Here is an 18593-nt window from a genome sequence, read left to right on the forward strand (position 1 = left end):
GGAAAGAAATGCTTTCCACTCGACTCAGAATTTCTCTTGTTGTCATTCCTCACGCTGATTACTATTTTCCGGTATATTGTAACCTAAGTGGCGAACTAAATATAAAATTGCAAAGATCAGTCAATCAATCAGATTAACTAACAGTAAACGATCTGGTCGTCGGCTGAAATCATAACGGTTCGGAAACATTCGTGAATTTCTTGCATACTCTTTTAGAATTGCTCTCAAATTCCAGATGTAGAAAATATAAGTGCCTTTCAATTCAATACAAATTGTTATTGAGAATATTGAAGTTTCATACATTTCTTAAAATTTTTGTTACTGATAAACACCGACTTTCAGAATTGTATTAGGAAAACTTACTATCCATCTGTATCACTTTTTCACACAGATTCCTAACAGTAAATAATAGTATTTTTAAACTTACAGTACTACCTCTGGTTCGTCCGGATTTCAATAATTCATATATAAGTACTGTGATCTCTTATTATTGTAGAAATGACTATTACCGTACCTTGATTATCTCTGAATTAGTATATTTTATTGTAATTATGTATATGTATGTATGAGGCTTTCCACGCTAACTCAGTAAACAGTCGACCATGATATTTTTTAATTTCACCAAGGATTTTTTCTACCTTAAGAAGACCCTGAAAAGCTTTCAAGAATTTTTTCAAATATTTTTAATCACTCGTCTTTACCCTATGAATTTTTAAACCCATCTTAAGAACACCTAAGTTGATTTTTATGAAACAAGAAAAAAAAAAACATTTCACTTCCGAAATAAAATATTTTCACCCGAGGTTCAGAGTGGGGTCTCGTTAATTCCTGTTTTTATTTTTAATCATTTCTTCTACTTTCATACCTGTTAAAAATATGTTATAATACATACCCCATCTTCGGTTTAATTACTGATTTTGCATATTGTTTCTCTAGTACTAAAACATACTATCGTGTTTTTTCAACATTTTTTCAGAACATTTTATGTCAAGAATAATAACCAAATATAGCCAGAGGGAAAGGTGAGAATGAGAATTAACAAATTAACGAGAAAGGTAGTGTGTGATAAGTGAGAGATAGATGTCTATGTCCGCGATACTATTACTCGAAACAACAATAAGGAAGGCTTACAATAATCAGTTGAAGGTAGGCTAGCATTTAATGCACAATCTAAAGTCCTTAGAAAAAAATGTTAACAATCTAAGCAAAAGTAGTCTAATATATTGCGAGAATAGTATTATCACAGTAGGAAAACAGTCAAGATTATTCTCAGGTAAGACAATAAGATATTAGAAATGATACAGAAAAGCAGAAATTACAAGCCAATCATGTGTTATCGGAATTAAAGCACAAATTTACAGAGACAAGGTAATCAAAAACTAATCAGGAAATAAATACTAGATCGTATATTATAAAATATAAGAAATAGCGAGAACAAGTAGAAAAGAGAAAGATAGTCGTAACGTATTAAGAAAAGAGAAGAGCGAAAATTATTATACAATATATTACAAGTTAGAGGGATTACGATCAGACTACGTGACAGAGGTATCAGCGAAGAAACGTAATTAGGAAATATGAGTTTCATGCTATTTGAATCTGGCGCCAGCCGCCATCTTGTTTCTTGGGATTTCATCGAGAGATATTGATTGGGTCAGGACCACGGTCTTATAGACCGATGTTGTGAATTTTCGCCGCTAGCGCTAGTGAGGGAGAGGCCTACTTAGTACGCATACACCGGCCTCGGAGATTGCAGCGCTTCGGTCTTTGGTGCACAAATTGAGAAACACAGGCTTCAAGACGGTCACGATACGTTACGTAGGAAGGGGCTTGGAGTGCCCAGACCTGTCTATAAGACCGTGGTCAGGACATTTTTTTTCTTGTATCGATCAGTACTCTTTTCGTGATCTCATTTCGTGATTTCGTGATAACGAAGACCTTTATATCGTTATCCAACAAATATTAATCAATCCAACAGCGCGTGTAGATTAATTCATAAACCAAAATAAGTTGTGGGCTCAGAAAACGTATGCCGAGATGTATTTTTTGGATAAGAGAGTGTTTTCGACCAAAAATCTTGACTTTTATCAGACATTCCTTTTGAGGTTAGCTAGCCCGCGTGCAACAATGCAAATAACCAAAAATGGAACCTGAAGTGAGTAAAATCAGGAAGTTAAAAGATGCGGAAAACTGGTCACAATGGAATTTTCAAATCTCAGTCTTAATGCGAGATAAGATTGACATGAGAGTGGTTACTGGAGACTTCGTCAGGCTTACGCTCGACGACGAGCCAACAACGTCGCAGCAGCAGCAGCTGAGTTCCTGGATGAAAGCCGACGGTACTGCTCAGAAGATTATTGCATCGAGTGTCGCAAACTCTCAGCTCAATCGTATCATGAAATGCACCTGCGCCAAGGATATGTAGAAAACTTTACACAAACTTTACGGACAAAAATCTGAGACAAGCATCCACATACTTGATCAAGAATGGTACCCGATCACCAAACAACAGACGAATGGCATGTTATCTCACATTGCAAGACTAAAGAACCTTGCGCACCGCTTAAAAGTACTAGGTTAGTCGACTGCAGATTCAGTGATAGTAATCAACATTCTTATGACACTGCCTGCAGCGTACAATCACTTCATTAGTGCGTGAGAATTAACCGCTCGAACTGACCTTACCTTGAGTAACCTGATCGAGAGCCTACGCGCAGAAGAAGCAAGATTTTCAACTCGAGAAAAAGGACAGTGAAGCAGATGAAGAAGAAGAACCGAAGAGGAAAGCGAAACTCCAAACCCCCTCAGAAAGACGACCATGAAGACAAAGCCGGCTCAGATGTCTGTTACAAATCTAATAAACCAGGCCATTAGGCGAGTGGATGTTGAGCAGACAAAGCGCAGAACCAGAGCCGAGAGGCCAAGACAAAGGACCACGCTTTCGTCAAACAAGCAGCGTTGCTTGTGGATCATCCCCAATGCAACACAGAGGTATGGTACGTCGATTCTGGAGCTACCGATCACATGTCGAATCAAAAGACGTGGTTTATTAATCTGAAGCTTTTTAATAAACCACAATCTGTCAACATTGGGAAGAGAGGCGAGACTGTCGGTGTTTTGGGTAGAGGACACATAAATATTCTAGCCTACGACGGAAACAAATGGATAGAGAAACATCTCTCTCAAATTCTTTTCATACCTAATCTACGCTACAACCTGTTGTCAGCCTTCTCATTGTTAGCGCTGGATAAAGCATTGCTGCAGATTTCGGATGCCAAAGGATGCCAAGTCAAACATGATGGGACTACTGTTGCAGTGGGAGTACAAAAACACAAACTCTCTGAAATACTTTATAAAATATTTTAAACAGCGGACGATGAGATAGTAGCAAGTCTTAACACAAAGGAAAGTTTCAAGTTATAGCCCGAGAAGTTGGGGCATTGGAACATCCCTCACGCGAAGCAATACTTGAAAACTCACGGGATTAAGGTAGACGATCAAGAACATTTATTTTGCGATGGCTGCGTTTTCGGTAAAGCACACCGACTAAGTTTTCAAAAACGTAGAACAAAAGATTGAAAAACAATAGCTCCGGGTGAGCTTGTCCACACAGACTTGTGTGGACCTATGCAGAGGGAGTCTATAAACGATTCTCACTACTATTTATTGTTGAAAGATAATTACTCTCACTAAAGAACTGTATATTTTATCAGATTCAATACCGAGGCTGTTGCGCGAATCATGGATATCGTCGTCATGGCGAAAAATCAACTCAGAAGAGACATGAGGGTTCTGCGAACAGATAACGCTTTGGAATTTGTAAATTCCGAGGTCAACGAACTACTGATAAATCGTGGGATATGACATCAGAGGACAGTAGTCTATACTCCGGAATAGAACGGCTTCGCGGAGAGGGAAACCGCGCATTTGTCGAGACTGCGAGGGCTATGATACACGCAAGGAATCTTTTCGTCAGACTGTGGGCCAAGGCTGTAAATACGTCAGCTTACTTTCTTCACCACACAGGTACAAGGACCATTCATCGAAAGACTCCGTATGAGCTGTGGTCCGATCAACCTGCTGAGCTGGATGAGCTAGTCAGTTTTGGAGCACTTGCATACGCATACATTCCAAAGCAGAAACGCCAGAAAGTTGACTGCAACACGGAGCAGGGATACTAAGTGAGCTACGACCAAGACGTAAAGGGATTTAGAATCTGGTTCCCAGACTCGGACAAGGTGAAACCCAGAAGAGACGTAGGTACAGTTCAGAGAAGACTACCGTTACCCAGATGACTTCAAGCAAGTCGCAGAATCGGAACGGATACGTTTCTACGAATCTATAGAAGAAATCGCTGTCGAACCACTAGATTACGAGTTACAAGAACTCCAAGATGAGCTTCAAGACGAGCTTCTAGAAGAACTTCAAAAATCAGGTCTGTCTGGCGATGAGGAGCCTGAAGTTCCCTTCGCAGATAAGGAGTCTAATGGTGGAAGGGAATGGGATTCGGCTAACGATGCTCTTGAACTACCAGAAGAAGAGCAAGAGCAAGCATCCCCAGACCTCCGGCTGCGAGAGCCTTGTTCGACACAAACGTGATCAGGCATCTAAGTAGATACCAAGACGGTGTCGGTCCCGAGACTGTCCTTCTAGCAGAAAAAGAAGAGCCGAAAACTTATCAAGAAGCCACCAACGCGCCATATGCGGCGCCGGGGAAGTGCGCGATGGGCGAAAAAGTTGCATCACTGAAGAAAAATAAGACTTGGAGTATTGTGAGACCTGAAGGCAACTGGAACGCGATAGGCAAATGTTGGGTATTCAAGTTGAAAAGGTACCCCGATCGACAAATCGATAGATTCAAGGCTAGACTTGGTGCCAAAGGCAGGGCACGGGTCCATTGACATGACACCTTTAGCCCAATCGTCAAATATAACTCAATCCGAGTCATCTTGGCCTTAGCAGTATCGAGAAAGATGATCTTGAAGCAGTTCGATATAAAAACTGCTCTCCTCAATGAAAAACTCAAAGAAACCATTTTCATGAAGCAGCCAGAAGGATACGAGAAAGGAAAAGAACATATTTACGAACTGGAGTGAAACTTGTATGGACTAAAACAAGCTTTCAGATGCTCTCAACTCCTTGAGCAAGTTCAACCTACAACCAACGAAGTCAGACTCGTGCGTCTTCACCAATAATCAGGATGAAAGTACCCTAATCTTGGCCATCTACATAAACGATGGACTGGCTGCAACGTCGAACAGCGATGGTGTGAATGCGTTGCCCTCTGAACTGAAGAAGGAGTTCGAGTTAACTGCTGGAAATTTTAATTTTTTTTTAGATTTCCCGATAGAATGTGGCACTGACGACTCTATTTTCCTTCACTACATGGACTATGCTAAGAAGATCCTTGAGCGTTTCAGCATGGACGATGCGATTACTGTAGCAGTTCCTATTGACAAGCATCAGGAGCTGAACATACTGGTACATGGCAGACAGGAGTGAGCGGATTACGAGCCTCGTATAGAGAAGTCGTTTATTCGCTGATTTACTTGGCGATAGGGACCAGTTCGGATATGCTGTTTACGCTCAGTACCGTAAGTGAATATTTAGAATCACCTGACAAAATTCATTGGAACGCTGTTAAGAAAATTCTGAAATACTTGAAAGAAAGACGTGAATTACGGTTTAATGTCAAAGCAGGCGTGGATCTAAAATTACTAGCTTTCAGGAATGCTAATTACGCAGGCGATGTTGAAACACGTAGATCAACGACTGGCTACGTATTCAAGTTAGGTGAAGGCACTATCTCAGGGTGTTCGAAGAAACAAAAAGTCGTTGCGCTTTCAACGACTGAATCAGATTATATAGCTGCGGTTCAGATAATCAAAGATCTAATTTGGCTAAAACGTTTGGTTTATGAGATCACTGGCGAAGAAATTGCAAAACCTATGGTTAAGATGGAAAAGCAAAGCACGATCAATCTTCTTGAAAATCCAGAATTTCACCAGCGATTAAAACACACTGACATAAAATATAATTTTGCTCGCAAGATGTATCATAAGAAATTTTTTAACTTACTTAGCGATCCTACTGAAGAACAGCAAGCGGAGATCTTTACAAAACCACTGGCAAGTTTAGCAATTTTGTAACTTCGTAAACTATTAAACATAGTTCCTAAAGCTTAAAGATAAGTTTCGATATCAACAAACCAAGTGTATTTCTGCTAACGTTAATAAGACTGATAAAGTATAAACAAGAAATTGGTGATAATAGGAATGATTGAAATGAATGACAGCACGAAAGATACCATGAAAAGTGGGAGTATTAGAAATATGATTTCCATGCTATTTGAATCTGGCGCCAGCCACCATTTTGTTTTATACCGTCATCGAGAGATATCGATTAGGTTAAGATCTTTTATTTCTTGTATCGATCTGTACTCTCTTCTTGGTCTCAGTTTTTGATAACGAAGACCTTTGTATGGTTATCCAATAAATATTAATCAATCAACAACACGTGTAAATTAATTCATAACTCACAACAAAAAAGATGTTATTCAATACGGCGCCATACTCAAAAGTCGAAGAACGACGTATGATGCCGCGCAGCGATATAAAATCGCGTACATGGCACGCTTACGATATTAACTACTGAAAGATATTGAATAAGAAAGCAACTTATTATCAAATCAGAAAATAAAGAGAAAAGATAGAGACAAGACAATAAGAAACAGAGATAAGTTGCGAGAATTTATAGGGTAAACAATTTAGTAATCACTAATGAGCATCAATAGATAGTCAATTTCAAGTAAAGTATGGCAGTTAAAGATATTCTAATCAAGCACGAGCAAATGGATAGTAAAGCGCTACTACTCAACGGTATTAGACAATTAGATAACTCAACAAAGCAAGATCCAGAAATTAAAGGAATAGTCGCTATTAAATAATTAAGTAAGCGCTAACCAGTCACGAAGTTGCTTCCGGTATTAGGGGAGAGAAGAAAAGATAAGGTACGAGCTCACGTGGCTCACGCCGAGTAAATTGCGAGAAAAGATAAGGAAAGAGAAAAGATATAATGCAAGTAGCCTCGTGGCTTCACAAAATAACAAAAGAAAACCTCACTTACCAGAACAGAAGATGAGATATAGAGAGAGGTAGAGATAGTACAGTAGAAAAAAAAATTATAGAAGGAAACCGATAGATATTAAAAGAAGCGATATGTGATAGACTGAAGTAACGATAAGTAACATTGAGCGAAACGAAAGCACGTCTGCGATGTAATCTCGTTGAACGTAGAATCTGCCGGGTCGAGCGGTGATTCTGGCGATTCTGGCCAATTTTCAGCGTCCTGCTAAGCTGTCACGTGATTGTCTCCGTGTCCTGAGCGATCGCTAATTGGACCAGCAGGTCACGTGCGACGAGTCAACAGGTAAGACGGGCGGTACCATCTTCGCTCGTCTTCTCCTCTTTCGTGGTCATATTTTGAATTATCGATCCGTTAGGCGATACTTAAGGAGGTTGAGGTCAGCTGCTTCGCGCTATGCGTGAGAGAGGAAGGCTTACCCCTCATGGTATTGTGGAAAAAATCAAACTGGTGCAGCTCAGTACTGGTCCAAGACAAGTATTGTACCGAAACATCCTGGTGGCGATGGCCTTCATACCAGATACCCATGTGGAATCTGCCAGGTTGACGAAGTCCAACACTTACGAACTCTGGGCTTGCCCTCACGCTGCAGCCCTTCGATAAAATGTGTGTAACAAACAGACACGTTCCTTTTGATAATTGACGGAATAGCAGGCGGTATAATGGTTGATTCAGCTCCAGGCTGACAAGTGTTGACGACGGAGAGCTCAGCCCATCGACGACGTATCCAAACGGTAGTAGCGTTATTTCTATGGTTCGGCTCTTGCCCGAGAAGTCTGATCATTGAAGATCTGCTTTGAGCATTTTGCGACGTACACCAGGCATGGACCTTTTCATAATCGCTACATGTATCCACCTGGAGTCGCGTTCGCGATGTTCTGTACCTAGTAACTGACGGTATGACGCTGTTGACACAGCTTCGTTGTGTTGGGCGCTATTCTGTAGAAGAGGTTCTTTATTATAACCCATGTGACGGGGTACCTATAAAATACCACATCGCAATATATAATAATACAGTGTGTCTCAGAACCGGGCCCCTGGCAGTTGACGAGATTCTTGTATAGCAAGCCGACCCATTAATGTCCCCCGCCACTACGTGGCGCTAGTAGTCACCTATCACAATGCGTTCCTATTGGTCACATGAAGGTTAGAAACAACGCAACGAAAATGATAAAAAACGCAAAGAGCAGATTTACGGGTCGGTTGGAGGGGTCGGGGGTAGAGCAGGTGACTACTAGCGCCACGTAGTGGTGGAGGACACTAACGGGAACACGGTAAAACGAGGAGTGCCAATGACCTACCCAGAACTAACTACATAAAATGATAGGGGTTATAGAGGAAGTTGCGTCGAGTAAATAAACCTGTAGAATATGTGGTTTCCGAAGACACGTTTGCGAGATAAGACTGGTAAAAAAATCCCAATAAGCCCTGTCATGTAGGTAACCTAGTACACAGGAGACATCGGTTAGGAGCAGTCTTGGCCACCACTAATTACTTTACGTAATGAATTACATCCAAAATACTGCTAAAAAAAATGGATTCAAATATTGGCACTTTTGTGTGTCCGATATTGACCTAGTCAAGCTGTAAGTCAACACAAACTAAATGGTATTTTGGTTTCTCTTCCCTGTGCTAGTGTGCTGAAATCTTTTGCGCCACGCGGTGATCCCAACGGTTTTCTTTTTCTCATATTCACAATAAACGTAATCTTTTCTTCTTCAATTTTTTCCCCAAGTCCTGTGTTAATTATTTTACCCTTTTTATCGCAAGAATTTCAACTATGACATACATAATACATTTGTAATTTGTAATTAGAATAAGATCCGGTAATAATTACATTCTTAATTCATTATTTGAATTTTTCTAATTAAAAATTACAATTGTAATTGTAGTATTTTCGTTTTACCAATGTAATTTGTAATTTATATGTAATTAATTATACAAAGTAGTAAATGTTGCCTAAGACTGCTCCTAACCGATACTTGCGTGTGTACTCGGTTACCTACACAACGAAGCCTAGCGGGATTTTGTAATCAATCGTATCTCGTGAACGCATCTTCGGATACCGCATGTTCATCAGAATATTTTTCTTAACTCGACCTCCTCTATTACTCCTATCATTTTGTGTACTCAGTTCTGGGACATCCTGTGTTCTCAAGACCTTCAAGACTCCGCTACACAACCACTAGTTCTTTTACTCTCAATAATATTTGGATAAAAGTAATCAAATCATTTCCAATCCAGTTGATTAATTTTAATATTGTGCATCTTGTTTATAAACTTTAAGTCATCACACTTTGTATACTTGTACTATTCTTCATGCAATAGTACTGTCATTATTTTCATCTCTTCAAATGTATACAGTGTATGCTCCTTGTCCTTTGCTACACATAATCCAAGGACATAATAATTATGCAATTTATTCCAATTTAATTCTCATCTCTCTTCACATCTCTCCCTTTCGGATCGGTGCTCGTTACACGGGTAAGATACGCGAGCTTACAGCAATCGCGTAAATTGAAAGGTCGAGTGCCCATGCAACGTTACTTTCGGAAGTTCCTTCGTGAATGGATGTGAGGGATTGAATGCACGCATGTGGGTATAAAAATTTACGTATGTATTGGTATCTGTTCGTGTGAAGCCCTGCCCTTACAGAAATACCATATATTTGAAAATGTGAAAAATGGATATAAAAAATCAGAACATTTCTGAAGGTGAATTGGATTAATATTGGGATAGTATATACTGATAAAAATTACCTAATTTTGAAAACTCATACTACTCACGCAGAAAGCGGAAGGCGTAGCTAATGAATGAAAGTGAATGGATATAAATGGCATGAAACGCGAGCCTTGGGCCAGCTTTCAAAGGGTCTAAATTTATGTCCACCTGATATTTGGGTGTTACTGTGTACACTGTGTGAGGCGGTATTTGACGGATCGTCACAAGGGTGGAAGTAACGAACTTCCTCGCTTACCTTCAAAGCGATAAATACGACCAAGTTACGTCTGAGGCTAATACTCCACAGAAACGACTATATCCTGTTGAGAAAATATTATCATGCAAGCTTAAATTTTGTGCGTGTTCGAACTTTAAACATCGCATCACGAAAACTGTCTTACTGGCTTGGATTCTTCGTAAACGGTGAACAGGGCAGTGCCAAAAATATGCGAAAAGCTTCCCGCTATCGAATATTATCGTCCTTGAACCGAACAATTCGTACCACTAACTGTTTTGTCGATTATCAAGCACGTCATGATTGTCTTATCTCACATGACTTGTAAATGAACTGTAGCGTGATGACAAGTGTTATGAGCTGGATTGACTCTAATTGTTGTTTATTTACGAAAGAACAAACCCGCCGCAATAATTTAACGCTCGTACTAGAACTAAACTGCTGAACACGGTTTACCTGAGAACGAATGCAAAGTTTGCCTCTCTTGGTTTAGGTCGTGTTGAGAGAAGACGAGCTACTACGATAAAAAGACGCCACTTACTTTTCGTCGATCTTGATGATTCTGGCTTGATTACGGTAAGAATTATCACTATTTACTCGCGATTGCTCTGGTTACGGTGAATGAATTATTGTTTTTGGCTGAATAAATTTCCTACAACAGGGTTGTTGTGGAAAGGTTTTCAAAAGAAAGAAGGATAATTCATTAATGCCAAGCAGGCGTCGGTGGATTACGTAAAAAGGATTTAGATAAGTAATTCAACGGGCCAGGTACACCCAAAATTCACGAATGCCAAACAGGCGCCGGTGATGATATTAAAATGGATACGGAGCCAGTTTGATTTACTTACGTTGAAGGTTATTAATTAGGTTAGTCACTATTTAAATTGAGCACAATAATTAGTTTTATTCAAATTGAACTGAATTGAAATTATAATGTTTGGATATTGTTATGAAAAAATAATATTATTCAATATAATTAGAAGCACGGAATTTCTTGAGAGTTATTTAATCCGTCAAGATTTTAAACGCTTTTGTGAACTACTGTAATCGAAGGTTGACGAAGAACTTGCTCTGTTCAACGGATGATTTTGAAGTAACATATTTCGTTAAAGGATATTTGATGAACTATCCAACGCTTCTGTTCACAAGGAAAGGTATCGAAGTGCCTCCCCCCCCCCCCCAGGTTTCGTTCATTTTGGGATATGTTATTCTTCATTAAAATCTAAGAGACGCGTATTTTTTTTTATTGGCTGAAAAACGGTTTAAAGGGGTAGATTCAACCCCCAAAGTTGGGCATCCTCAGTGGTAATTATTATAATTATATATAATATTATTATTATAATTAATATTATATATAATATTCGCATGCTTCCAGTTGACATATTTGAATGAGACCGATTGGAGGATAATTCCCACAGCGAATAATGAAAAATGCATTTCGTCCGAATACGATGGGGTTAAATGTTTACAAATTACAGGGGTTGAAAGTTACAGATTAATTATAACCAAAAAACGGTTGCTCGTATTTGGCTGCAATTCATTGCATTTGAAAGAGAAAAAAAAATTAGCAGACGCGTGTTTTTACGTTTTCCGAAATAATGTCACATAGGGGGTGAACTACCCGTGTACACGTGCAACCAAGTTCCCGTTAAATTGGTACAACTTTGCTTCAGTTCGTCTCATTTAATATTACAAAGCACTTTGTAAGCAACAATGGAGGAGCTTATTCGTTTGAATAACATTTGGTTGCATTAATGACAAAAACCACCCTCCGAAATATCCGACCGCCTTCATGCAGAGTTGATTTCGCAATCTCGAAGTCTTGCGGAACCCAGTATTTCAGGGGTTTCTGAGTTCACCGGAGTAGATTCTGACCTTGCAATTTTTAAATTAAACCTGGCTAACGCTGTAAAAACGAAGGACTTTACTTCTTATTTCTTCCAAAGGGTTGCAAGAGATCGTCGAGTTAACCCTTTATTGCACGGTTCTTTCACCTATTTCATATCCATATTTTGTATATTTAGAGAGCTTTTTAACATACTTCTTTGCTGTTGTTTGCTATTTATAATCGTATACTAATAGGTTTTCAAAACCCGAGAGTGATTATTGAGATATAATATAAATTATTATTGTTAGAAACAAATTGATTAAAAAAATTGATGAAAATTGAAGCAATACTTTATTTCCGAGAAAGTCACCACTCTACACATATACATGTTTTATATGAATTACATATTTTCAGGACCTCTGATTACGAATCTGAAATCGAATTTTGAAAATCCAAGATGGCGAATCCAATCTCTCTCCCTCTCTCTCTCACACACACACGCATAATGGTCGCAGATACTTTGTCCGGAAATCTCTATGGAATTAGATCCTCGTTCATAAACGAGAGCTTCCTTACCCTTTCATCCCTAATTTATGAACAGTATCCTCGACCTAAAGGTTAATTGTAATACTCGAACTTTCACCGCCTACATAAATAGGAGAGAGTTTGACTCAACAATTCCGATGCATGATTAAAGAAGCCAACCGAAGACTTTCTATAAGAGTTTGTTCGAAGTGCGCTCCGCATATTTAATCTGAAAAAGTTGAGACTCTGAATGACAAACGGAACTTAAGACAAGACTTGAAACCTGAAGCACGTGTGCAAGAACTCTTTCAATAAGACAGACAAACGATTAAAGTAGAATTTCGGCTTTTAGTTACTCTTTTCTGTGAATCTAGAGTCACACGTCAACATCGTCTTTATGTGACTGGTTCAAAAAAGATTCTTTTTCATAAACAAATTGTTAGCACTAATATTAGGATATCAACCAAAACTTTCGTACATATCCTTTAACACTGTTTAACACTACATACAATGTTTGAAATAATGTTCACGATATGCTGGATCGGCGGCAAAGTTGAAACCTCAATACAATTTCCAAACCGAAAGTTTCAGTAGTTATATTCGAATTTATTATGTGTAGAAACTTAAATTAGTCAACGAATCGAATTATTGCTCAAAGAGCTTTTTGATGTTAAACTTTGAAGAGTTAGCGGAAGACTGACTTTCTATTAGTCGACGTTGAAAGGGAATTTTTTCGGTAATGATAGGAGTTTCTTTAAATTTGTAGATTGGTTCGTTATTCTGATACGTGGATTTTTAGGATTGGTCAGGATTTTTACAGTAGAATTTCTTATATAAAGAAAAGGTATGCCGATGGAAGCAACAAGAGAAAAATTCGTCGGAAATTATGTACGAGGGTTATAAAAAGAATGGGAAATTTTCGTATTTATGAGTGCACATTTGCTCGCCAAATTTGCAGCTCCGAAGCCGTGCGAAATTATTATAATTGTTAAAATTGTTTGACGATTTTGTTTTTGGATGATGGTCGGCTTTTTACGAGCTGTCACTAAAGGTACTTAAGCAATTTGCAGCTAGGTATGTGTGTGTGATACGATATTAAAAATTGTCCTGCTCTTGCAAACTCAAATTGTTCACAATCAGCTGTCAAGTCAAATATTAACGACGTTTATTCCCTAATATGCTTTTTCAAAAACTGTCATACCTCAAACTCAATAGTCAGAATACAAAACTTGGTAGGTTCATCGTCGGATGCACTTAAAATGCAATGCAATGAAAAATATTTTGCGTTGAATTATTAATATAACTATTTAAGGTAAGTGTCTCCTATTCAGTACGTCCTGTTTAAAGAAAACTAAAGATTCCAGGATTGTTTAGGTATGTATTAGAATTCTGCTAACAATGAGTCAAATACTACCGAAAATTTAGCTATTTCTCAAATGAAGTATTAAAATAAAAGTTCAACATTCCGTTCATCGTTTGATGCTTGAGGCGTGTTGGAAGCTCGCGAGCTTTTGACTATTTTAATATCATTGTGGCTTGTAAATAAATTTTAGCTCAATTCTGTGCGCAAGCTTTATTCACACGTGCATTTTTGTTTACGTAGAATGTAAAAAAATGTCTGTTGCATTTGCTACTTTTGCAACCGGCGCCCTTTTGTTGTTGACATTACTACAATTCATGTAACTACAACTTTTCTCCATGATAAATTAGACTGTCGATCTAGTAACTCGGAGCATTTCTGCAGTAACTATGCGAAAATGTGTTTTTCGATACTAGTGCGCGAAGGTGGCAATGCCCGCACAAGCGTGAAGGCGCAGCACGAGCCCGGAGACGAGTTGAAGGGAGAGTGTGGCGCATTCACGCGAGACAGGCATTGCCAACTTTCGCGCGTGTATCGAACTCTATTTTTTGCTACACCTGTAACGGAAAGTCCGACATACGCGATTATTTTTACACGAAACCACGGCACGATGTCTGTTCAGTGACGGTGTCGAGCACGGCAAAGAGTGACAAACTATTCCGTCGGTGGCGCTAGTGCAGCTGTTTGCGAAATGCGCAACTGTGGATAAAAGCGCGACCGTCTTTTTCGCACACCGCTAGCAATGTGCGAAGGTTTTTTTCTCGCACCCCTAGCAATGCGCGAAAGTTTTTCCCGCACATGTGTATAAAAGACTACTTTCGGTGCTTGTAAATGGTGCATAAATATGGACTTTCCGTGCAGGTGTTGCAAAAAACTATATATTAACTTCAACAGAAAACTGCGCCGGTACGTCGTTTTGCCAGCGGTAATTTTCTTTTCCGTATACCGATTTAATTAACGTTGGAGAAGAAAATTTCGCTTCCATTGTAAATTCGAAGCGAAAACGAGTAAAAAAAAAAAAAACGAAAAAAAAATGACCAAGTTTTGTTTTCGCAATCCCTGCATTTGTACGTTATATTCCGCGCAAGGCAGTTTAAACTCAGTTCCGCTCCGGGGTAGACTCACTCACACTAGCCAAAGCATGCGAAGGTCTGCAGAAGCCGCGGTTTGCATATACCTACCGACCATGAAGCCCGCTTAATCACTCTTTAAGTCACGGCTGAACTTTTGAAATTTCCGCTAACAACCGGGTTAATTACGGTAGCTCGGGACTTGCGGTTAAGAGTTAATTATAATAGAAGAATCATGCGCGAGGTTTGCCACCCAAAAATGCTAGGTATTTGATCGAAGAATCTGACAAGAAAATATCGTCTTACCGCATTGGAAAGCAGGTTGAAAGAGATAAGTAGTTCTTACTTATAAATTATTAGGAGTTTCCACACAGTCCGAATCCTAGGTCCGCAGATCCTACTCTTTGAATCAGCTCTTTTATCAACTGTTTATTCACGGTTGCTCCTTCAGCCAAAATTATTGTAGAAACAATCGTACTCTAAATCTCAACAGCAGACAACGCATTCCGAATATATATCGCATTTGCCGGATTCATCTTTGTCCGACTTCTATGGTTCATTTGCATTTAATTTACGCGGGAACCCTTTCACAATATTACTAACGCAATCTCAGAATGCCTTTTGTACCAACATATGTATCCTAGGGAAAAAACAAGCCGTAAATATAGCATTTTTTGCAATACTTTTCGAAGTACGATCAGATATTTTACTACCAATATTCTTTTTTCTCATAAAGTTCCTGTATTTTTTATGACATTGTTTACTATTGCATTATTTTATTCATTTCAAAACAATTTTTATGAAATGTTCTATTAGGATACTGTGAACTGTGTCGCAGTCTTTCAAGTTTAGCGAATATTTTTCTACATAAGCATATGGTCACAGAAAATGGGACACGGCAATTTTTAGTGCTCATCATTTGATTCTAAAATCGGATGAATTTCACATTTTTTCACGGGACTTTGTCAAAAACAGAAATTTTGAATTTTATGCCAACGATAAAAGCACATTCAGAAAAAAAATGTGGCACGGCAATTTCTCACGTTCATTATTTTAATGTGAAGTCGTGTGAGTTTCAGATTCAGAAGCCCAAAAACGCAAATTTACAGAAATTGAAAAAAAAATCATTTTTTACCGAATCCAATATTCACCTTTGCATATATCACCACAGAAAAGCAATAAAAAGGTAAAAATAAACGCAGTCGATTCAGTAGCTTTATTTTCCTTTTATTTCATCAGTCTCGCAAGAAAAGTGCTTGTAGAAAAAGTGAATTACGCAAAATAAATATAATGTAGAAAAAACGGTTATTTTTTTAGACAATGACCATCACCATAAAGACCGAATTGCCCCCAAAAGAAAAAAAAAACATTAGATGAAAAAATGCCAGTATTTCATTACGAATCAAGATTTTTTCAAATTAACGAAACCCATCTAACTTTTTTCATTTCCAGTTTGTGAAGCGGAAGGATTAAATTTATCGAATCCTCGTGCAATCCCGTAAGGCCGGCTCGATCTGTGATTAACGGTCATACCGAAGCCGATAGAAAATTTCGGGGGATGCGACAGCCAAGGGACGATGCTGGGACCCGGGACGTGGGAGCCGTGGTTTCTTCTCCTAGTGGCCACCCTCTCCATCGTCATAGCGAACCAACATCATCAGTTCGATAATCACTCGGTTCATCTCCACGAAAGGACCACCACCAGGAAACCGAGGAACGAATCCTACTTCCAAGGCAAGTGATCATATTTCGGGGGTGCGGGTAAAAAATCAGAAAAATCAAATATCAGAATGGTCAGAATTCCGAACATAAATGTATCGAAAACTCACGATCACGAATGAACACAGTGGTGAATCTTCATTAAGATAGAAATAATGGAAATGGAATGTAAAAGTATCGAAATTCGGAGTTATAGAATTTAGAATACACAATTGGTGAAAATTCCGAAAGGCCATTAGCGGAATGAGGCAAATGCGATTGCTCACAAACACAAATAAATAACCTTCGGATGGATCGTAGAGTAGAATTTTCATCTATTCGAATTCACAAATGCGAAGGATCGAGAATCAGAATGGTTAGAACTCCGAATAGTAATCTCATAGAAGGCTCGGAATATAGAATTGCAGTATATCAGAATCGTCAGCACGAAGAATCGCAATGTGTGAGAAGAGTCAGGCGCATCGTTGGCCACACTCTAAAGGCCTAACCCAACAGCTTTAACAACTAAAAGTTGTCCAATTGCATTGCCTTCTTTCTTCTTTATTAAGTATCGAGTAAAGAATTTGTTTGATTCTGTATAAAAAATATTTTACAACTTAGAATAGATTAATTGGATAGACTCGGAATGTGAAATTCTGGTGGTAAGCCATCGATACGGTTACTTTCGGGATACCAATCTTTCTGAATTGTAGGATTCTGAATAATGACCCTTCTACATTCTGGATATCTGTTTTCCGCCGTTTCTAGACGATCAAGTTCTAACTTTTAATTTCATAATATTTGGACATTTGAGAATATGAAACTTTCTACAAATTCATTATCTGGAATATTGACTCTATACATTATTAAATTCTACATCTCTGAATTTTTGGAATAACGTTTTCTGAAGTAAGTCGGTTCGGATAATAAAGCCCTCTACTAAATAAATTTCAGGTAAGGTGCAGTTTTTTATTGGTCACCATCCGGGACTTAAAATTTCTGATAATATCTGTTCTCTCATATTTGTTATTCAAGTTTATTAAATTCGGAATTCTGGTCATTCTGATTTTCGGTTTTTCTGATTTCTCACCCCCACCCATATTTCGGATAAAATAATTCAAACACATTATTTTTATAACAAGACAAAGCTTCTAGAACATTATCCATTCGTCTAGAAGATATTTCGTACGTCGTGGTGAACCTCTGTTTTTGTTCCGTGCTCTTAACTTTCATTTTGCCTTCACTTTGTACCGCCAAAGATATTCAGGAGAAAAAAAAAACACGCAAGCGTCAATAACGCCGCCTCTCAGACGGTTTAGTCCAGCGGCATAGTCGATCTTCAGGATCGAGACTCTTGGAGTATGAGAGCGGTTCTCCGACCCCTGTCGGAACCTTGCCTAGGACACGTCGTGAAATATACTCTTCATGCCAGCCTGCAACAAAACTGTAACAAATATTCGCGGACCGAAAAGGTTTCGGTAACGGCGCAATTCGGTCTGGGGACAAATTAACCTTCGGTCTGCACCCTATTGCCCAAGTCCCGCCGTATCTCCCCCATTACAGATGATACCGCTGAAAAGTTGGACCCAATTTATTTTTTACCACCTATAAAATCCTAAATCAACTATTCACCCTAAATCAACCTGATTCACTGGTCAATTTCGGTACAGAATTTAAAGTTTTCAGTTTCAGTAACTTCCTTCGTTTGGTAGTTGTAATCAAATGCATGGTAAATTTATATTCAGAAATGGTTTAATAAGTTCTTCCATATTTTTTCCCCAGGAGATGACGAGTAATAATTATGAATTCATTGTCAGAACTTATAAAAACATAGGTGTAAAAAATTCAAATGCGTCATAAAAAAATACAGACTTTCTCAGGAAACAAAATCCAACGCATCCAACGTCAATCGATCAAGATTGATCAAGTTGTTCTCAAGCTGTGACATCGAGCACAACGAACGTCGTTTTTTGGATCAAACTTCAATTTTCACGCGTTATTAGTACGAAAGTGCAA

The 18593-nt window shown here is 38.6% G+C and overlaps 1 protein-coding gene across 1 annotated transcript in view; it reads left to right on the top strand.

Annotated features, from left to right (window-relative positions):
- LOC107228171 (zwei Ig domain protein zig-8) overlaps positions 1-18593 on the top strand; it is a 208669-nt gene that overhangs the window by 95668 nt on the left and 94408 nt on the right. The window contains exon 2 of the mRNA XM_046730808.1: positions 16332-16613. Coding sequence (XP_046586764.1) covers positions 16457-16613 — 157 coding nt within the window. The 5' untranslated portion in view covers positions 16332-16456. The remainder of the gene's footprint in view (positions 1-16331; positions 16614-18593) is intronic.

The sequence above is a fragment of the Neodiprion lecontei genome, chromosome 2 (genome assembly GCF_021901455.1).
Source record: "Neodiprion lecontei isolate iyNeoLeco1 chromosome 2, iyNeoLeco1.1, whole genome shotgun sequence".
In the NCBI taxonomy this organism is placed as follows: Eukaryota; Metazoa; Arthropoda; class Insecta; order Hymenoptera; family Diprionidae; genus Neodiprion; species Neodiprion lecontei.